The 23,215-nt window shown below is 39.4% G+C and overlaps 1 protein-coding gene across 1 annotated transcript in view; it reads left to right on the top strand.

Annotated features, from left to right (window-relative positions):
* Positions 1 to 23,215, top strand: part of Gucy2f (guanylate cyclase 2F, retinal) — a 100,385-nt gene that overhangs the window by 40,309 nt on the left and 36,861 nt on the right. Inside the window, 1 exon segment of the mRNA XM_008852962.2 lies at positions 16,976 to 17,065. Coding sequence (XP_008851184.2) covers positions 16,976 to 17,065 — 90 coding nt within the window.

Consider the following 23,215-nt stretch of genomic DNA (forward strand, 5'->3'; position numbering starts at 1 on the left):
TATATATATATATATATTCATTTTTTTTGAAGTTTCTAGCTTTTAAGATTTAAGAGGTCACCTCCTCCCCATTGTTTCAAGATATTGGAATTTGGCAACAAGAACAAATCTTGCATCAGTTGGAGAGATGAACCGTTTCTTCTCAGCAGGAAAGTGTTAAGCAGGGGGTAAAAGGGAAACTAGACTGTCCTTCTGTCTCTCCTAAGTAAGGCCTTCCCAGTGTGGTTTCCTTATTTTGTTTGAAGACAGTCCCAAGAGCAGCAAACACTAACTTCAACAGTAACTACAAAGAAAGTCTAAAACAAAGAAAGAATGAGATTTTAGACTGTTGACTGCACTGGATTTTCCGAGTGACTATTCTCCTCCATTGAATATGTAATACAAAGGGAACTGTTAATGTTTGAACATGTTACCTCCCAAATTCAGGTGTTGAAATTTGATGATCAATCTGATGATATTAAGAGCAACTGGAGATCATTATATTAATTGAAAAAGTCAGACTCATAAAGACAAACAGCATGTTTTATCTTATTTTTGAATCCTAGATTTTTTTATAGATACATAAACCTTATATATATATATATATATATGATGTAAATGCAGAAGGAAGATTAGTGGGATGGAGGGGAGAAGGATGGTACTAGGGCATGGATGTGGTACACGATATTTTTGAACTTATTTTTATGGAACCTATTATTGTGTACAATGAATATATGCCAATAAAAAGAGATGAGATTTTCAAAATAAGTAATTAAGTCAACATAAGCAAAGCCCTTATAAAAGAAACTTCATGCAACATTTGGTTAGTTTGTCCTTCTACCTTCTACAATGAGACAACATAATGTTTCTCCTCTTCAAATGATGTGACAAGATTTCATTTTGGTTGTAAGCATCAACTCTCATCAGACATATGAACCTTTATCCCTTGATGTTGAACATTCCAGTCTCTAGAAATATGCTGAATAAATTCCTAGGTGTTTTTTAAATAAATGGTCCAGTCCCACAAATGAGCTAAAATAGACCTACAATGTGGTCACTGCCAGTGGCAGCCACTCCTCTGTTTTTGTGGGTGCTGCTCCTTCATTCTCTCGGGCGTCAAGGCTGCCCCTCCACTCACCCTGGGCTGAGGCTGTTCTTCTGCTCGCCTGGTGCTGAGGCAGCTCTTCTGCTTGCCCTGTGCTGCCTCCTGTCGTCGCTGCTTCTGCCCGGTCCTGGACCCCAGGGCTGGTGAGGAGGCTGTGTCAGCGGAGCCGCATTCAGACACAGGAGACCAGGTTCAGTGACACAGGTCTGCTTTATTGCAGGAAGGCACAAGCTTATATAGGGGTAAGTGGTCCAATCACAGCACAGCAAGTAGGATACCTTATTAACGTAACAGGTTTAGCAACCTATCACAGTACAGCAAGTAGGATACCTTATTAGCATCACAGACTTAACGTCCTATCACAGAATAGCGGGTAGGATGCCTCCTTAGCATACTGGGTTTCAGATTACAGAGCCTGGATTCTTGGAAACCACGTGACCCTGACTGTTGCAATATCTAAGTGTTGCAATTTGGAATTCCAAGGGTGGTGATTAGGGAGTGGTAAGCTCTAGGCATCAGTCTCATGATCTGCCAATGGGAGCAAATGTCACAAGGCATTCCTTGTGGCTCCAGGGGTTGGGCCGTTGCTTCAGACCTGCTGTATGGCTGTCAATAAGACTTTAACCCTAGGCTCAAACCTGTCTCCCACATCTCCCACTTTTTTTTATTTTTAAAGGTGAGGTATAATTTAAGATACACAGCATATTGATATCAGTCCAGATACATCAAGGCAAAGTAGAATGGCTCAGGGGGTCATTGTATCAAGAGCTCCCTCCCTCAAGATGGCAAGCTTTCTTAAGAGCAGGTTGTGCCAACTCCATGCCAACCAGTGGGAGTTGAGATTCTTTGCCTCAGCACTGTTGTCCCCACCTCAAGGGTCACCCAGCATAATGGACTGTGCCTGTCTTAGGTTGTCCCATCTTCAAGGATCTTATCTGTCATTGACTACCATCCCTCGAAGGGTGGGTCCCTTGTGTGGTTTGGCAGAGGGAGAGGCAGTACATCAAGTATTGGCTTGTTTAAAGGCCTCCTGAGGGGCCAAAAATTCATTGAAAACCATCAGAGGCCAATTATAGGTTGGTAAGGGCAAGGAACACTGGGTCCTTCTTTGCAGAGACATGCCTGGCAAGATCTGGAGGCAGGGCAACAGCTAACTGAACCAGAGAAATACAAGTTTTAACAAAATTAAGGAGACCCTTGATAATACAGGGTCCAAAAATTAGGAGAAGGTTTGACCAATCAAGGCAAACAGAAGTGTGGTACATCTGTAGTTCAGGGAACCATTGGCCAGGGTGTATAGATTTTGATGTGGAATTTACCTCCTTTTCATTGGCTACATTAATAATCCATCAAGTAAGGTTGACGGGTTAGTGGGGGTTAAGGGGAGTTGCTAACGTTCAGGAGTTAGCAGTAATGATGGCATACATTATAAGGAACATAGACAAGGGGTTCCCTCTGGTTTGAGGGTTTGATTGGCTATAGTCTCTGCTTGTGAAATGAGATACTTAAGGTCTCCCCAGGATATCGGTTGTGCCATTGGAGCCTGTCGCTTTCATGGGCTGCGACACTGGGTCAGTCTCTCGGTGGTTGAGAGGTACACTGTTTCCTCCAGGGTCAGGGCTGCCATCTTCAGGGTCGGTAGTTGTGGAGGGAGGTTTTCCGTCACAGGCAACTCTACTGTTTTGAGCTGGGATCTAAATGGGGGCTAGAATATTATCTGGAAAGACACAAGCATAGCCTCGCCCTTGTGTTAACAACAGGTGTCAATAATATGATGGATATATTTGAGCTTGCCAAAGGAAGGGAAGTGAGTAACATCCATCTGCCAGATCTTGTTAGGACAGGTGCAAGACCAATGACCCTGTCCTCCACAAGCCCAACATTTTCCCTTGTCTCTCTTGGCCTGTGCCTGTTGAGCAGCCAGTGCCTCAGCGAGAGCTGTGGCATGAGCTCGGGTGGTCCCCACATCCCGACAGGCCAGAATCTATTCAGAGACATCCTTGTGTCTAATGGAACCTATGGCAAGACTACACTTAGTAGAGCAGCCTTCATATACAAGATCCTTGAGCAAAGCATCTGCGGCCCCCCAGTGGCTGATTTTCCTATTAACGCTTTGTTGGCACCTTTCAATGAAGTCAGAGAAAGGCTCACCTGGTTTTTGTACCAATCTGGTTAATTTTGTATCCTCAAGAGTTGGCATACTTTGGAAAGCATGGGAGCGTGCAAAGCCACACTTGTTCAAAGTAGCAAGGAGGTCCCTGTGCCTGGGCTTGTGGGGTTTCAAAATTGCCATGCCCTACCAAGGCGTCAAACCCAATGTTTTGGACATTGGCATTTCTATTGTGCTCTGCCTGTTGTTCACATTTGTCCTGATAAACAGCCTTCCATAAGACAAAATCGCCTCCCTGTAGACAGGCATGGGCAATGTTCTGCCAGTCATAGGGAGTGTTGGCTGCATGGCTGATTGTATCTAATTGCTGACCAAACCAAGGGGAATGAATGCCATCCTCAATGGCTGCCCTACGCAGCTTTTTTAAAGTATCATAAGAATATGGATTCCAGACATTAGGGTTCTGTAGTCCCTGATTGATGATAACTGAGAAAAACTGTGGAAAATCACCCATTGTATCATAGGAGAAGGGCCTAGGCAGCAGGGGCTTCCAGTCCTCCACTGGAAGGGAGGGGCAGATGGACTGGGGGGAAACTTCCTTAGAGCTAGTGCAAGATGGTGGAAAGTAGCCTTTGCCCTGTAATGGCAGAGTGGAGGCTGCCTTAACTTCCCATTTTTCATCAAAGCCAATACAAGATGGTGGAGGGTAGCCACCGCCCCATAATGGCAGTGCAGGGGCTATCTTGACTTCCTGTTTTTCATCAGGGGGATCCTTGGACACTAATTCCTCATGTTTTACCTCATTATCAGCAGTCATCATTTCCACATCAGAAGAGAAATCAGTTAGTTTGGTTCTGACTGGAAATGCCTGGGACAGGCTGTCCCCACTATCCTGTTCCTTTATTTGTTTATCTATGTTTTTTTGTATGAGATTATTCTGCTCATGGGCATTAGGGGGAACTCCCGAAAGTGAGGCCAGACTGGCAGTCACAATGGGGTAGAACGGCCCAGAAAATGGACACCCCTCCCTGACTTCTCTCTTTCTGGCCATGAGTAGCACACAAGACCATTGCTCTGGATCCCAACAGCATCTGTAAACCAAGGAGCAAGAGCTAGCACTTCATCTAATACCTTAGTTACTTCCTTCTTTGTTACCCTAATTTGCCTACTCCTGAGGAGAGAAACCAGTGCAGCAGCTGGATGACTATTCCCCATACTGGAGGTTACTTACCCTGCAAGACGTACCCAGAAGGACTCAGGAGCCATTCAGAAAGATGATTGACGGAGACTCTTCTGACTGCCTTGGTCTGAGGCCAATCTTCTGCTTGCCTGGTATGGAAGTAGCTCTTCTGCTTGCCTTGTGCTGCCTCCTGTCGTCGCTGCTTCTGCCCGGTCCTGGACCCCAGGGCTGGTGAGGAGACTGTGTCAGCAGAGCCATATTCAGACACATGTCTGCATTATTGCAGGAAGGCTCAAGCTTATATAGGGGTAAGTGGTCCAATCACAGCACAGCAAGTAGGATACCTTATTAGCATAACAGACAGCGTCCTATTAGCACAACAGACAACATCCTATCACAAAATAGTGGGTAGGGTGGCTCATTAGCATACTGAGTTTCAGATTACAGAGACGGGATTCCTTGAAACCACGTGACCCTGACTGTTGCAATATCTATGTGTTGCAATTTGGAATTCCAAGGGCAGTGATTAGGGAGTGGTGAGCTCTAAGCATCAGTCTCATGATCTGCCAATGGGAACAGATGTCACAAGGCATTCAGCAGTCAGGCCGTTGTCTCAGGCCTGCTGTATGGCTGTCAATAAGACTTTCACCCTAGGCTCAAGCCTGTCTCCCACACTACAATACCCCATTAACTTAGCATATGGTCTTTTCAGTGTACCTGATGGTTTTGACTTAAATTTGAAGCAGAAAAGCTCTGGATTTTACTGTGGATATAATTTAATCAAGGAGGGGCTTTGTTTCAAATGCAAGCTTGAAGCTTTGAAGAACTGGTACTCTGCTCTCTAAAAACATAAGGTGGAGGTAATCAGATGGCTTTGTAATGTTAACTGGAATGAACTGAGGGCTTTATAGTTGTATTGACACCATTAAGCTACTGTAGTAAATATCAATAATCTTCATTTTTCATTTACCAAATTAGAAGTCAGAGTAAGTTCTTAATCCTGAGGGTTCATTAAAATCTCCCTGGGAAACAAAAAAATAGGTATGTTCACACTCTCACACCTAGCAATTGATTCTTATTCAGTTGGTAGGGGCCTGCAACCAGGAACTGATATAAAGTCCTTTGGTATGTGCAGTCAGGTTTGAAAACTGCTGGACAGAGAAGCCTCTAAGGCCACATCTGGCATGGCTCTGCTATTATCCTCTGATTCAGAAGAAGAATTTGTCTTGAATCATGGTATGTTTTATTTGGTAGAGTTGGAAGGTTAGTGTAGAATTGAGAAGGAGTAAAAAAAACATCTGTTACTGGCCTTTAGGATTCTGTCAGATATATTCTCATTTTAGATCTTAGACAGGGAACTGGATTAGCTCCCTTAGTGACTGCTAGACAGTCAACTCAAGAGTAAGAGATCTTTAACTTTACAAAAAGAGGGTGTTCATGACAATAATACCACGCAGTGAGGTCAAGATTCATCTGAGAGTAAGGTGAAATGGAAGCATGACAAGACTCCAAAAGACTACTACTCCCTGTCTAGGGCTAATTAGGACTTTGAAAGAGAGCTTAACTCAACTGAATCAGCAGATCAAAAAAGTCCAGTAGCTTTCTCCAATGGTCCCCCATTAAAAGTCATTTAAAATCTCATTAGGTAGTACAGTCTATTTCAAACAAATCAGTTTTCCATAATATTGTTACTGGAATCAAGCATGGTGGCATGCTCTTTAAATCCCAGAATTCACAAGGTTGAGATGAGAGGATTTCTGTGTGTTGTGCAGGTCAGCCTGAGCTAATTAGTAATTACTAGACTAGTTAGAACTACATAGTGTGACCCTATGCTTGGAAGATAGCTCAGTCAGTAAGGTGCTTTCTGTACAAGCATGAGGACCTCACTTTGAATCCCCACAAATCATGTAAAAAGTGTATGCTTCTAATCCAAGCACTGTGGAGGTGAAGACAGGCAAATACCTGGGGATTTTCCATTCAGATCCAGTGAGAAATTCTGTCACAAATATTAAGGTGGAGAGGAATTGAAGAGGACACCCAGCATTGACTTCTGGCCTCCACATATTCATTCACACACTTGTACATGCATCCTCCCACAAACATGTACTCATACAAATAAGAAACAAAGGAAAACAGAATAAACAAACCCACCCACCCAACCAACCAAATGAAAGAATTATTATTGGAAATCCGGGAATTTTTTGAGAATGTGCTTACAGATGCTCAACAGCCAAAGGCAGGCCTTTGAGAAGATCCCATGCCATTGTACCACACTAAAATATATTCATACTTTGATTTATGAATACATATATAATCTTCCACAAATAGTCTTTGAATTTGGAAAGGAGAATCAGATGAGATGATAAATAAGCAGAAAGAACTGTGACAGCAGATGCTGTTAGGTACATTTCATGATCTGTTTTAATAGCCATAGTCTAGGGGAATGGGGAGATGATGATGTGGGGGTTATGTATTCTGATTCAAATCAGAGAGAAGCCATTGAATTCATCTTCTGCTTCATGTTGGACCCCTTATACCTCTAAACCTCTCCCAATGTGTTCTTTACTGGCTCCTGTTTCTCCACCCATTCATCTCCATTTTTCTATCTCCCTCTTCCAATGACACATCTGTCTATGACTCTCCACCTGCTGTTCTCTTTCTCATCATAGAAGCATAGATCACTAAAGTTCAAAATGGCCAGGGAAATCATGGGGTAAACCTAACTGGAAAGGTGGGAAAACTAAAGCAATGCTGATTAAGTGGCTATGCTGAAGCCATCCTTACAGTTTGATTGAAGAAGGGCCAGGTCTAGGACTATGGTCTCTGTTTCTTAGTTAATGCACAGTGGCCTTAGTGCAAACAGATAGACTTTAAATTACTTCTGAAAACTTTAGCAATATAATTTGATGCTTCTTCCTCTTAATTAAAAAGTGAGTGATGAGCAAAATATTTTATCATTCTGTTTTAAAAGACCAAAACAAAAGCTATTTAGTGCATGTGTTGTGAAGATAAAGCCTGACCATTTTCTCATTTTTCATGAACTAGGCTGCACACAGACTCCGTAAAGATTTGCTTATAAAGTTTGTGAGAACTAAATATTGGGGGATTTGTCCCCCAGACACAGGGAGCTTGATAGGGGAAAGAGAACAAAGTGGATGGTGGAAGTCATTGGTTCAGTTCTGGCTCTGTTATTGTCTCAGGTTCTTTATCAAGATATTATGAGATTGAGTTAGGTATACCCAAGACACTTTCCAGCTCTCAACTTTAGTGATTTGGCAGGAAAAGCTATTCTTAGGTACTTCTGGTTGTGACTAATCCAGATAGAGGCCATTCTATGTCTCTGATTTTACTAACTCCATTAAGAAGGTATGCTTCACCTGCAAGGTAGTCAGCATTGTTAGTACTGATGTTCAGATTATACACCACACAAGGGTACCATATCTAAGAGCATTTTCTTCATATGAAAGATACGTTACAACTTAAATATGAGTTAGACACAAGCAGGCACAGACATTCTAGTCTTCCAGTCTAGTACTGGAATGAGGTTAAATGTAGAACTTCTTCACATCTGTGTCTATACCAACATGCACAGTTATGCGTATATTCAGTCAATATCCTGAGTGTGTCAGATTCCTTCAGGTTGCCTCTTTCTCCTGCCTAGCATTTTTGGAAGCCCAAGTTCAGCTTCTCACTTTCCCCCTAATAGCCTAACTTCACACTTTCAAAGATATTTCTCTTGGTAGAGAGAACTTGATGATATGCCAAATATTCACACTACCATTGAAGTGTGCTCCCTTGTGACCAGAGTGTGTGTTAATGAATGTGAGTTTAGAACTTGTATGTTTACATGCAGCCAAGGCTTCTGCCCAACATCACAAACTGCATAATAAAATACTCACAGAATTAGGTTTTATTTTTAAAAGCCTGAGAGAAAACATCCTTTTCTAATTAGCACTGGGGTGCCACAGTAGCTGGTAGTCACTAAGGACCAAATAACATACTTGCCTAGGGGCTGAGAAGTCTTTTACTTTGTTCACCAATATATCTTACACAGTGTCTGATTTTGTAAAATCCCAGTAAGAGTTTGATTCTATCAGCTTAAGGTCTAACATTTGATGATTGTGAAGGGCAAAGTCCTTTGAAGAATAAAAATGCTAAGCTTGGGACAGAGCCTCTTGACATCTATGAATGAGTTTTATATTCCTGGCTCAGAGTAGAATTTGATGAGAGAAGCTTAGTGTGAAGTCAGTGGAGAGGCTATGAATGAAGGGACCATCACTGCAGCCAACACGGGGAAAGGCCGGGCATTAGGTTGCAAACTTGAACACGGATCAGAATTATGAAGAGGACTTGATAACATTCAGGTTACAAATCCTATCCTTCCACTTTCAGATCCCATCAGTGTTCTATGGAACTAGAGTATTGGTCTCTTTAAGCAGTTCCCAGGAGACACTGATGCAGGTGGTCAAGAATCACAGTTGGAAAACTCCTGTATCAAATGCTTTGATCAGTCTGCTGCACGTGGCCACTGATCTTACATAAGCAATGAGCTTGGCTCATATAATAGATGTGTCCAGCTATGGAAGGTCTCCTAAAGCCATTCCCTAGTTAAAGAGCTTTGATCTCCATGGCTAGAAGATGCTTTCTTATATAAAGTACAGGGCAGTTACTGATATGCCTAAAGCTACCATAGCCTTTACTGCTTTCACAGTTCCAGATGTACTGCTACAACTGGGCATATTCCTTAATAAGACAGTGCTTAAACGTTCAGAATTTGATTGTGCAGGGCTCTCTGCTTTATTTTCTTTACTTGGTGACAAGCTGGTACAGCCTGAAATGAAATCTCGAGGCCATAGGGAATAGATGTTTGGGCACTGTGAAGACTAGGAAGAGAGCACTGTGTGAATTCAAGACATTATCATTATCACAGAGAAAAATGAATCTATATTTATATTGCTTTAAAAAAACTAAATAGGGCTTGATGACTGATGAATCCTTGAGGCTATGCATGCAGAAGTAAATTATCAGGCCCTTGTGGTAAAATGAAGGTAGACAATGAAATAATCGTGTTTGAATTGACAGGGACCATAGAAATTGCAGTTTTATATTTCAGAAGTTAGGAATCGATGTCAATTGCCCAGATTTAATCTTTACACATTGTATATATGTAATCAAATATTACACTATAACTGCAAACAGGTAAACTGAAAGAATAAAATGATTCTGAACTGAAAAGTTGGACATAGACATTGGAAAGGGTCTGAATGACAGATTACTGTGGTAGTACGTTTATGCATTGAAATAAAAAACGGTTTAATCTACATTTAAACCAGTCATTTTATGATTACAGAGTAAGAACACTCCCTGCCTCTCCTCCATGACTTGTCACACAAGAGAAAAATGGATCAAGGTAAATGCAGTAAACATTTGTTGCACTACATCTCCTGCCACAGATGCCTCAAGGCACTGGGAATTGCAATCACCAACCATAACCATTAATCGAGGAAAATCCTGTGCTACATCACTTAGCTATGAATAAGTGAAATAACCACTTTCTGCAGTTAGTTAAGGAAGGCATTTAAGAACCATATCAGCCCAGCCCCACAGCTTCCTGGAGCCAGCAGCTTTTCTCGGTAAGTTTGGCTGTGCCTTCTGCACCTTGACTGCCCCAGCCTAACTCACCCTACCAGCTCCTCCACCCCATCTCTCCTCCTAGCAGGAACACTGGCCCATCTCTTGTAACACCACGGATGTGTGGATTGACCTCTTAGCCCTGCATCCCCACTACTTCCTGATCTTTTGCCTCCAGACCAACCCAATTCCTCCTTGTAATCTCCAGGAGCCCTCAGGCCTCTTCTCGTCCTCACCTCCCTTTGCATCCTGGGGGCCAGCATCTTTCCTGGGCCCTGTTCCAATGCCAGTCCTCAAATTCCTGAGGCCAGCAAATTTCCCAGAGGGATCCAGACCTTAGGAGAAAGCCTGACAGTATCTTATCCTCATCTGACGAGGGCCTCTGTGCGAACTCCTGAGCAGCAAGACAAAAGCAATTTGGTCACTCCAATATAAAATCTGGTGCCAGCAGCTTGCCTGGGTAAGTTTAGCTGCATCCACTGAACCTTGACTCCCCCAGCCTCATTCGCCTTCCCAGCTCCCCCACCCCATCTCTTCTCCTAGCAGGGGTACTGGCACATTTTCTGTTTTCACACCCCGGACATCTGGACTGACTTCTTGGCCCAGACTCCCCACTCCTTCCTGATCCTTTGCATCCAGACCAACCCAGTTCCTCCCTCTAGTTCCCATTTCCCTTTGCCCCTCTGGGGGCCTAGCCCCACAGCTTCCTGGAGCCAGCAGCTTTCCTGGGTATGGTTGGCTGTCCCCACTGAGCCTTGACTCCCCCAACCTCATTCACCCTCCCAGCTCCCCAACCCCATCTCTCCTCCTAGCGTGGGTACTGCCCATTTCTTGTCCTGGCACCCCAAACCCATGGACTGACTTCTTAGCCCAGAATCCCTGCTTCCTGATCCTTTGCATCCAGACCAACTCAATTCTTCCCTGTAGTTCCCAGGAGTCCTTGGGCCTCTTTCTCTTCCCCACCTCCCTTTGCATTCCTTGGGGCCAGCATATTTCCTGGACCCTGCTCCCAGGCCAACCCAGCCCAGCCCTCAAATTTCTGAGACCAAGATCTTCACTGGAGGGATTCAGACCTTAGGAGAAAGGGTGAGAGCATCTGATCCTCATCTGACTTGGGCCTTCCTGGAACTCCCAAGCAGCAAGATGAAAGCAATTTGGCCACTCCAATATAAAATCAAAAGAGAGACCCTGAAGCCTAGACCAACCAGCTTTTCATGCCCAATAAGTAAACCACAAAAGCACATAAAGTTTACAGAAAGAAGCAGACCTAAACTTGACAAAGGAAATCTTGAGTCTCACACAAGAACCAGAAACTACAGAAGAAATCCACATGTCGAAGTCACAGAGAAAAAATAACATGAAAAACAAAAATAATATATCCCACCAAGTACCAACAGTCCTCTAGAGGAGTACAATAAGAACCCCCTAGAAATAACACAGGACATGGAACTCAAAAGAACAATTACAAACATGATAAAAGAATTCAGTTACCCTCACCAACCCCTTAGTTATCTCAAGAAATAAAAGAACTGAAAGAGGATAAGGATAAACTTCTGAATAAATTCAGAAAAGAGTGAGAAATATTGAAGCATTCTCAGCCTGAAATGAAGAAGGAAGTGAATCACTCAGTAAGCCAATTAGAAACGACAGGAGAAAGCCTCACCAATAGGATGAATGAAATGTAAAACAGATTATCAAGACTGGAAGACAAAGTGGACGAACTAGACCAGTCAAGCAACGATTATGAAAAATTTAAGAAAACACAAGAATGGAATATGCAGGAATTGTGTGATACCATAAAAAAGCAAACTTATGAATCACAGGCATGCAGGAAGAAGAAGACTCTCAAGATAATTGTATGGAACAGCTCTTCAACAAGATTGTAGAAGAAAATTTCCCCAAATTAAAAAAAAGACATGCCATACAAATACAAGAAGCATATAGAACATCAAATAGACAGGGACAGAAAAGAAACTCTGCATGGCACATCATAGTAAAAATATTAAATGTGAGACAATACTGAAAGCAGCAAAAGAAAAACAACAAGTCACAGATAAAGGAAAACCAATCAGAATTACAGCTGAATTTTCAATGTAAACTATGAAAACCAGAAGAGCCTTGACCAAAGTATTCCCAGTTATAAATGACCACAGATGCCAACCCAGATTACTTTACTCAGTCAAAATGTCTATTATATTAGAAGGGGAAAGAAAATCTCCATGACATAAATAGGCTGAAAGAATTCATGTCCACAAAACCAGCCCTTCAGAGAATTCTTGAAGCAATACAAAGAGCTGAAGAAAGGAGCGACTACACCCAAGGGGTTACGGAAAGTAACTTAATGAAGGTGTAACTATGGAAATGCACAGCTACACCAAGAATGTGAACAGTAATAAAAATGACAGCAATCAATACACATCTTTTATTAATAACTTTAAGTATCAAAGGACTGAACTCCCGAGCAAAAAGACACAGAGTAGTTCAACGGATTAAGAAACAAAACCCATCTTTTTGTTGTCTGCAAGGAGCTCATCTCACGCCTGAATCTACAAAAGAAATCCACATGTCAGTCACAGAGTAAAAATAATAACATAAAAAATCAAAATAATATATCCCCACCAAGTACCAGCAGTCCTCTAGAGGAGCCTTAGAAGGACAGGTACTATCGTAAGGTGAAAGGATGGGGAAAAATATACCAAGAAAATGGTACTAAGGAAAAAGCAGGCATTGCAATTCTAATATCTGACAAAATAGTCTTTAACACTAATCAGAAGAGACAAAGGGGGCCACTTCATTCTGGTAAAAAGAACAACTAACCAAGAAGATATATTACAATCATGAACATATATTCAGCAAACTCTGGTGTACCCGACTTCATAAAATCAGTACTACAGGACTTTAAGGCTCACATTAATCCCAACTCATTAATAGTGGGTGACTTCAGTACCCCATTGTCTCCATTAGACAGGTCAACAGGAGAGAGAATTAACAGAGAGACAACTGAATTAAACAATACCATACATCAAATGGGCCTAACAGACATCTACCAAATAGTACACCCAAGCACCAAAGAATATACTTTCTATTCAGCACCCCATAGAACTTTCTCCAAAATAGACCATATACTGGGGCACAAAACAAAACCTCAACACATACAAATAGACTGGAATAATTCCATGCATTCTATCAGACCACAATACAATAAAGCCTGAAATCAACACCGGAAGAAACCCTAGTAACTACATGAACACATGGAGATTAAACAACACACTCCTGAATGATGAATGGGTTAAAGGAGAATTTAAGAAAGACATAAAAGTATTCACGGAACTAAATGAAAAGAACAATACAACACAACATCTGGGACACGTTGAAAGAAGTCCTTAGAGGGAAGTCTCAAAAAGACCAAAAAAAAAAAAAAATCAGAATGAACACAAATAAATGACTTAACATTGTAACTCAAGACACTTGAAAAGCAACAGCAAATGAAGCCCAAACCCAGAAGACAAGAAGAAGTAACAAAAATCAGGACATAAATTAATGAAAATGAAACAAAGAAAATACAAAGAATCAACGAATCCAAGAGCTGTTTCTTTGAAAAGATAAACAAGATTGACAGACCACTAGCTCAGTTAACTAAAAGAAAGAGAACCTCCAAATCAACAAAATCAGAGATGAAAGTGGAAACATCAAAGATACAGAACATTATAAGGGTTTACATTAAAAACCTATACGTTACTAAATTTGAACACCTAAAAGAAGTTGACAGGTATCAAAAAGCATGGAAACCACCAAAGCTAAACCAAGAAGAGATCAACACCTTAAACAGAGCCATAACACATGAGGAAATTAAAACAGTAATACAAGACCTCCCAGCTAAAAATACCCTAGGACCAGATGGATTTACAGCAGAATTCTATCAGACATTTAAAGAAGGTCTACATACAATACTACTTAATTTATTCAAAAAAATAGAAATGGAGGGAAAACTTCCAAATTCCTTCTATGAAGCCAGCATCACTCTCATACTCAACAAGATACTTGCAAACTGCATACAGACACACATCAAAAAGATCATCCACTGTGATCAAGTTGGCTTTATTCCAGAGATGGTTCAATATATGTAAGTCAATAAATGTCATAAATTATATAAATGGACTCAAAGACAAGAACCATATGGTCATCTCAATAGATGCAGAGAAGGCCTTTGACAAAATTCAACATGCATTTTTGTTCAACGTCCTAGAGGGAATTACACTGGAGGGAACATACCTCAACATAACTAAAGCCATATACAACAAACCCACAGCCAACATCATTCTAAATGCAGAAAAACTGGAAGCATTCCCATTAAAATCCAGAACCAGGCAAAGCTATCCACTTTCTCCACTCCTTTTTAATAGAGTGCTTGAAAATCTTGCTGGAACAATAATACAAGAGTAGGAAATTAAAGGAGTAATAATTGGAAAAGAAGAGATCAAATTATCCCTTTTTGCAGATGATATGATACTATACCTAAGAGATGCCAAAAATTTCACCAGAAAAATCCTAGAAATTATTAACACATTTCAGTAAAGTGGAAGGTTAAAAAATTAATCTACAAGTATCTATTGACTTTCTGTATACCAATAACAAGCAATCAGAGAAAGAGTACATGGAAACACTCCCTTTCACAATAGGTGAAACTCTGAAACTCTTAGAAGAAAACATTGGCAATAACCTACAAGATATAGGTGTAGGAAAGGATTTTCTAAACCAGACATCAATTGCTCAGGAAACAAAGGCAAGAATCCACAAATGGGACCTCATTAAACTAAAAAGCTTTTGTACATCAAAAGCAGGAACCAAGGAAGTGAAGAGAAAACCCACAGAATGGGAGAAAATCTTCTGAAAGAGAAGAAGAATAGGAAACAGGCATTAATAAGTGAGATATGGATAAAAATGGGGTTTTTTAAGGGGAGGAGGGAGAGAGGGTTATACAAGGAACCTTGGGGATAAAAGGAAAGAAGGAGCTCATGAGAGGTGGGACCATAGGAGAAGGGTATTAATAAGTGAGAAATGGGAGAAATGAGGGCACTTTAAATGGGGAAACTATGGTGGAAGTGTTAGACAATGTGAGAGATAAATACTGCCTAGCTAGTTTTAGAAAACCAGAGGGAACCATGTTAATCGAACAACCTACTGACAGAGTATACATACAACTAATTCAAGGAATATAATACATGTCTAGGCAAGGTTTATCTGAGAATGTTTGGTCTTTGCCCAAGCTTATCTACATAGCACATGGTAATTAAAAATACCAGACTGGTAGAACTATCCTTGGTTCTTTAACAGCCATACTTTGAGGCCTGTACTGATTTGGTCAGAGGGAAATAAAGGACAGTTTTTACGCCTTGCTCTCCTAGGTTGACTAAGCTCCAGGGGTCTCTGAGCATCTCTCAAAATGCCCTGTGTGGTTATTCACCTGTCCTCTTGATCAAGGAGGCCATGGAGACCCCACCAAATGGACATTAACCAGTGTGCAGTCTACAAAGTGAGGGTCAACATAGAGGAAACATTTCCTCCAGGCTTCCAAGTGAAGCCAGCCACGGTCAAGTAGGACCTTTGACTTATCTTCATATTGATGGAACTGCTAAAAGAAAGGAGTCAGGGGCTCCTCCCTAGCTCACGTGACCCCTGAGTTACAGATCTTCAAATGACCTTAGGAGTAAAAATATATTGGTTTATCTGGACCAACTGTATTGTCTTAAACTCCCAAAGGGAAAGTATAGCCAAAGATTAAAGGGAACAATATAATTCTTTAAGAGTCCATATGTGTAGCTACAAACTACATAACAAGAAACAATTCCAGACAGGAGATGCCTTCCTTTGAGTTGTTGGCCAGGGTTGCCCAAGAGACTCCCAGACAGTAACCCAGCATAGAACTGGGAAAATGAACAGCAGACCCCAATCTTCTCTAAAGGAATATTGGCAACTGATTGCTGCTAGATCAGGAAGAGCTTATCTCCCTAAAATAAGGAACTCTAGATAGGCTGATTAGATTCAGCAGATGGACAAGCACTGGAGAATGGCTGGGGGTGCTGATAACACTGTGGACAGTAACAGGGATTACAGAGTATATGGGCTCCAGTGTGGGGGGAGACTATGGGAGGGTGCCATTTGGGATGTGGGTATATAGATGAATAGATTGTTTGGGATATTCTGTATGAAACACACACATAAAAAATCAACAAATTAAAAAAATGAGTTACATTTGAGGAATAAGTATACAAATTTACTCCATGTTAATTAGTAGAGGTGAAACACATTACTATTGAAATCTACCCGATGATTTTATATTCATGCTCAAGTGGATCTCAGAAAGTAACCGACTGTGACTAGTAATAATCAGAAACATAGAGATTAGAGATGCATGTGCAAACATCTAAGTGCCAGTAGCGTTAAAACTGAGTTTTTCTGTATGAAACAGTATATTTTAAAATGAAATGGAGATCTTTTTTAAGGATTAAAACCTCATTCAATTTTATGCCTTATAGGGTTTATACTGAGTTCAATATTATATAACTGTATCAATTCAACTATGAACCTAAAAATTTACACCCAGTATTGAAAGAGATGCATCTTTGCTCTGGAAATTGTTATTGAATGTGTTAATGCAGTAATTAAATGCTTTTTCTAATCATATGGTTATTAAATAAATAACTTATAAAAAGAGTATTATCATTGCTTTTGGTGAGAGGGGTTGTACACCTGTGGTTGTTTCCCTGCCCCGAATGCATAGGTGTTTGAACTTCTTTGTATGAGTTCATTTAAACTCAGAATACAGAATTTCAAAGGAATGTAGGATGGGAAAGGAGGGGATAAGTCTGGTTGGGTTGTTAATATTACTCTAATCCCTTTATGTGAGAGGGACATTGCTCTAGTTGCTGGCAACTAAGTCTCGTTGCTATTCTTTACCTTTTCTTTCCAGGGAGATTGAGTGTGGCTAAAGAAGTTCCCTCCTGGAGATTTTGGAGTCATTAAATCTATCAAATCAAGTGCCAGTTATGTATTTCTATTGGTATGAGAAGCCCTCATTTATTTACATTCCTATTAAAATCAATCCTTTCTCCTAAGTAATTAACAGCAGCTGCTTAGGAAGCAGCCTTAGTAAACCGGTGAAAGAAAAGTGCAGCGTTGTGACACAATGGCAAAATTATAAAGATGAAAGTATCTTAATCTGAATCAAAGAAGGAGGGAAACTGCAGTTCTATTACCTAAGAGCTATATTAACTTGAGTGCATTGCCTTACTCCCTTACTCCTTATTTGTAAGATGTCTGATTTTTCTTTCCTTCCTAGATTGGGAAGACAAATAAGAGAAAATACATCCAAAAAATTCTTGCATATTTCCTGGCTCATAACTTATTTGTAGAACAATAGTTATTAAGACAATTATTAATTAAATGTGCTATAATCATCCAAATCCTCATTTTTGAGATCTGGAAAAGTCAGCTGTTAGTTTTTGTTTGAAAAAATGGTTATTCCTATAACTGTACTAATTATGTTCAAAATGTCCTTGGAAGGTTTAATTAAGGAAGAAGCCTATAAATAAGTCAGGCATGATCTCTTCTAAACCATTTAAATTCTTGGCTCCTCCTTGAACTTGTATTGGAGTCCGTAAAAGATTTGTGGAGACTGTCTTGTGTTCTTTCAGATGCTTTTAATAGTAAATTTGTCCACATTTATGAAACAGACAGTTTAAAATCATTCCAAAAGATCTGAATAAGGAGATGTTCCAGCCAGACCACTACACATGTGAGGACACAAAGGAGCCAAAAGTGAAGTGGCCCATGGGGGCAAGATGTGCCCTAAGGGTTAATATGAAATGTCATAAGTCAATATTTTCCTTACATATGATTGTGGTGCTGGGAGCTGAAGGGAAAATGATCATAGATAAAGCCAAAAGAAGGACCAAAGACAGCTGAAACAGGCCAGTTTTCAGTTATTACATGATATAGAATGTCAAACCAAACACTATATTTAAAATAAAACGTCCAAATGTCCAAAAGCAGGGAAGTTGGTAAACTACAAGTATGAGAATAAATGGATAAATATTGAACCAAAGTAGAGGATGTATACTACCTCTTTCTTTGGGGGCAGTTGATTTTCAGTTTTGGTATTTCAATTTCATAGAAAAACCCTGAACAGTTCAGGGGACTCTTGAGTATTCTGCCCAGATTTAGCACTTGCCTACAATTTATTCACTAGTTTTCTTGATCTGTTTACATATTATGAACCATCTGAAAGTAAGTTGTAGACAATACCCTTCCCTTTCACCTTTAAAATACTTCAGGGTGTTTCATAAAACTAAGGGCATTTTGCACATCACTTTAATATAATGATTAAAATCAGACAATTTAACATTGATACAATACTATTTTCTAAATTACTGTCTACTTTAATTTTATCAATGGTCTTAATATAATACAATTATGGTACAATTCTCCCTCAAGTCAGTTTCCGATCTAGGTTCACACATTGTATCTGGTCACCATGTCCCATTAGCTTGTTTTGCTCTGAAAGCTACTCTGACTTCTTTTTCTTCACCTTAATATTCTTGAAGAATTTAGTTATTTGGTAGATGGTTCTTCCATAAGAGTTTGCCTGATGTTTCTTCCCCATGGTTAGATTTAGACTATGCATCTTCAGCCAGATAATTCCAGAACTGATGTTTTAATCTTTGCAGTTTACTTTATCCAGGAGGCACAGAATGTTGATCATCCCATTGTTAATGATGTTGACATTGATTACTTTTTTAAAGTAGTATCTCTATAGTTTCATCGGCGAGTTACTTTTCCTCATAGTAATCGACACATAATTTGTGAAAAGACAACTAATTTGTAGAAATAGTTTGCTCTTATTTATTGTTCTTTGTTTTAGACAGGATTTTGCTCTGTAGCCCAGGATGGCCTGTAACTTAATTCATAGTCCAGGCTAGCCTCAAACTCATAAACGTCCTCCTGCCTTAACTTTCTGGGAGCTGAGATTTCAGGTGCTCTTCATCATTGTTCTAGTTACTAATTCATCATTTCATAATTCCAGCATTCTTTTTATACTTATTGGTTTGCATTTTATATAAGGAAGAGCCTTCCCTTCTACCTCACTATTTTTAAAAATATTATTTATTTTATTATATGTGTATGATTATTTTGTCTGCATATGTGTGTGTGTGTGTGTGTGTGTGTGTGTGTATACTATGTGTATGCAGTGACTGCAGAGGCCAGAAGAGGGTTTTGGATTACCTGGAACTGAAGTTATGGTTGTTAGCCACCATGTGGGTACTAGGAATTGAACCTGGATCTTCTGCAAAAGCAGCCAGAGCTCTTAACTGCTGCACCATCTCTCCAGTCTCCTTCCCTATTATTTATTTACATTTTTATATTATTCAACCAGTATGCATGCAAGGTTTTTATTTTTTCTGTTGATTAGTGATGGAAGACATCTTTGCCATACTTCTGGTTCCAGAAGAAAAAGATTCAATATTGTACTCTTATGTCTAGTTTTATCTGTAGGTTATGTATATGTGTGCCTTCTACTTCTAATTTCTGTGAATATATTTATTTATTTATTTTTGTTTTTTAATATCTTATTTATGACTATTTTTTAACAGAGCATAAGGTAGGGGTTTATTTACAGAAGAGTGGGCACCCTACATTTACAGCTGCACCATAAAGTCCACACGCAAATACAGATCATGTGACCTCCTGACAACCCCACAAATGGTAAGAGAGGTGCCTCTTGGTGTTCTTGGCATATATATATATATATATATAGAGAGGGAGAGAGAGAGAGTATATATCCTTTGCCCCTCCCCCCACATGCAGCTAAGGTCGACTGATTGGGTGGGAGGGGTAACTGACTTCTCCCTCAACTCCTTGATGAGTACAGGAAGGAGGTGTAACTATAGCTTGCTGGCATAGTGGTCTGAGGACATTTCCAGTTAACACTCCACCCCTTGCTCCAGCTCTTACATTGTTTCTGTCAACCTTTTCTACAAAATTCCTGAGCTTTCTAGGAGGTGGTAGGTGTGGGTGATCTTCCTCCTATTGTGGCAAAGCACTGAGCTTTTGGGTCTCTGCATAATTTCTTTTCCATGGGTTGTTGGCCAGTTTCAGTGGGATTCCATCTACTATAAAAACACACACAGTAAGAAACAAGAACATCTAAACAGTGACTGCTATAATAACTTAACCTATGGGTGTAAACACAAATGCTTGGTCAGTATTTCATCTAATTTCTGTGAATTTTTTAACATGAAGTTTTCTCAAAATTATTTCTGATACCTATTTCAACAATTGATGTTTATGCTTTTATCCTATGAATATAGTAAGTTAAAATATTTTAAAATGAGTATTGAATAAACCTTAACATATCTGGGATAAATTTCACTTGCTCATTATATGATATCCTTTTAACATATTTTAAAGAATTTTTTATTGCACCAATGTTTATCAGGATTGATAAGGGTCATTTTGGTCTTATATTTTCTTACTATAGTCTTTTCAATATGTGTTTTTTTCCCTTTAATTTTCAAATTTCCTTATCTAATTCTGTGATTTTGTTTTTTGTATATGCTGAAACTCTGATGTTAAGGGTGTAGATGTTGGTGTATTGGTACATACTTTACAACAACATACTGTAAAAAGAATCTCCAATTTTGAACATTTTATGATTTCTGTTCTGTAAATACTTACACTATGAATGATTTTGACTTACCCATGTAATGTCACTGAACACAGAGTTAATAAGAAATCGTCAAAATTTGCTTCTTGTGATCCACTATGAGTCAGCTCCAAGACAAAACTGCACATGCACGTTTATGATAGTTATGTATTAATTTTTGTCATTATGAAATGTTTCTCTATAACTCAGGTAATACTTATTTTCTGAACTTCTGCTTTATCTAAGAAAAATATAGCCACTCAATTTTCTGTTTAGTTTTCTAGATATATTTTTAATTAAATGTTTGTGCATTTCATCCAAAAAATATGAATCATATTTAGACCCACACCCCCATCCACACCCCATACTGGATTTCATGCATTCTGTCATATATGTTAAGGTCTATCTGGTCAAGCTTTTGTACCGATATCCCTCAGTACAAGTTCATCCACTGGAGTCTAGTCAGCCTATCTAGACTCCCATAAAGAAGGTCAATTCTCCCTCACTCAGCAGTAATCAGTTTCCAATAGTTCCTTGGTTAAGGTTGGGGCTTCCTGCCTCTTTATTTTTTAAAATTTATTTTGTTATATTTAATCATGTGTTTGTGCATGTGTTTTTGTGTGGATGCATGCGCATGAGAACTGGTGCCTGCAGAGGCCAGAGGTGTCAGATCTTTTATAGCTGGACTTACAGGTGGTAGTGAGCTGCCTGATCCAAGTGCTGGGAATCGAACACAGGTCCCCTGGAAGAGCAGTATGTGCTCGAAACCACTGACTAGCCCCCTGGTTAATTTTTGTGTAGTTTATTTTTTCTGACTTTTCACTTTTAATCAATCTGTTTATTTAGATTTAATGTTCAGTTGTTTTAGTTGGTATACGGTTTTGGTTTTTTTTTGTTGTTGTTCTTTTCGACACAGGGTCTCCCTATAGCCCCAGCTGCCCTGGAACTCACTATGTCGACCAGGCTGGCCTTGAACTCATAGAGATCCGTCTGCCTCTGCCTCCCGAGTGCTGGGATTAAAGGCGTGCGCCACCATGCCCAGCGGTATACAGTTATTTTTACTTTCTCTCACTCTTCTGCAATCTCTGTCTATGAACTATAATTTTCAGGACATTTACATTTGAGGCACCAGTTGAAATAGTTTTGACCCACTATTTGTACTCTATCTCATCTGTTTCTTCTTATTTTTTTCTGCATTCCTGACTTCCTTTGGCCTAAAATTATTTCAGATTTGTTTTTCATATTTGCATTTTAGGTATGCTTCTTTGCATTTTTAGTGATTGTTTTACATATTCCAGTATGTACAATATATTTAGAGTTAATATTGAATCACTTATTTTATTTTGTTAAATATATTTTATTTATTTTTATTTTATGTGTATGAGTGTATTGCCTGCACGTATGTGAGTGCACCCATGTCATGCAATATTTTATTTTTAATTTTAATTTAATTTAATTTAATTTAATTTTATGTGTATGAGTGTATTGCCTTCATGTGTGTAAGTACATCCATATCATGCAATGCTCATGGAAGTCAGAAGACAGAGTCAGATCCCCTGCAACTGGAGTTACAGATGACTGTTGACTCTCATGTGGGTGTTGTGAATTGTACCCGGGTCTTCTGCAAGAGCAGTCAGTGCTCTCAACCACTGAGCCATCTCTCCAAGTCCCAATATTGTATCGCTTAAAATATGAGAAGTTTCTCAAAAGCATTGTTCTTTTTAACTTGTCTACATTCTTTGCTCTATTCCTGGCATGCACATTACCTTTGTATATATTTTGAACCACATAATATAGAGTCAAATTTTATTTTAAATGTCCTAATATATTTTATAGAAATTAAGACAATGAAATAAAATACATTTTAATATTTATCAACAAACTATTTGTAGTCTTTTATTCTTATCCTAGTAGTTAAACTATGCTCTAGCATTACTTGTGTTATAGGTATACTGATGATGAAGTTTCTCAGGTTTTCGCTATTTGATGCTGTCTCCAATTTTGGAAGATAGTTTTAATTGACACAGAATCATAAATTAACAATTTTCTTCCCCTTTAGGATTTTTAAAGTTGCTATTCCATTGTTTTCTATAGTTCTTTTTTTTTTTTTTTGACAGGAAGTCATCTACTAATCTTTTCTCTCTATGAACATACACTGTTTTCTCTGGCAATTTTCCAAAGTTTTAGGTTTTAATTAGCCTCATAAACTTTTATCTGGATGTCTTTCTTCAAATTCATACCTTTTGGGCCACAATTTCTCTAAATATTTCTTTTCTGCCTCATTCTCTTTTATGTCCTGTGGGACTTAAATTAAAGATGTGCTTAATACTACACTACTGCCACCTGACCCTATTCATCCCCCTCCCCCAATATTTCCTTCTGTTCTTGAGATTTTAAAATTTTCAATCTCAGCCCCTACTGGAGAGATGCCTCAATGGTAAGAGTACTGACTGCTCTTGCAGAGGACCTGGGTTGGATTTCCAGCACCCACATGGGGATTAACAACCA

The sequence above is a fragment of the Nannospalax galili genome, unplaced genomic scaffold (assembly GCF_000622305.1).
Source record: "Nannospalax galili isolate Female #2095 unplaced genomic scaffold, S.galili_v1.0 scaffold25, whole genome shotgun sequence".
NCBI lineage: Eukaryota > Metazoa > Chordata > Mammalia > Rodentia > Spalacidae > Nannospalax > Nannospalax galili.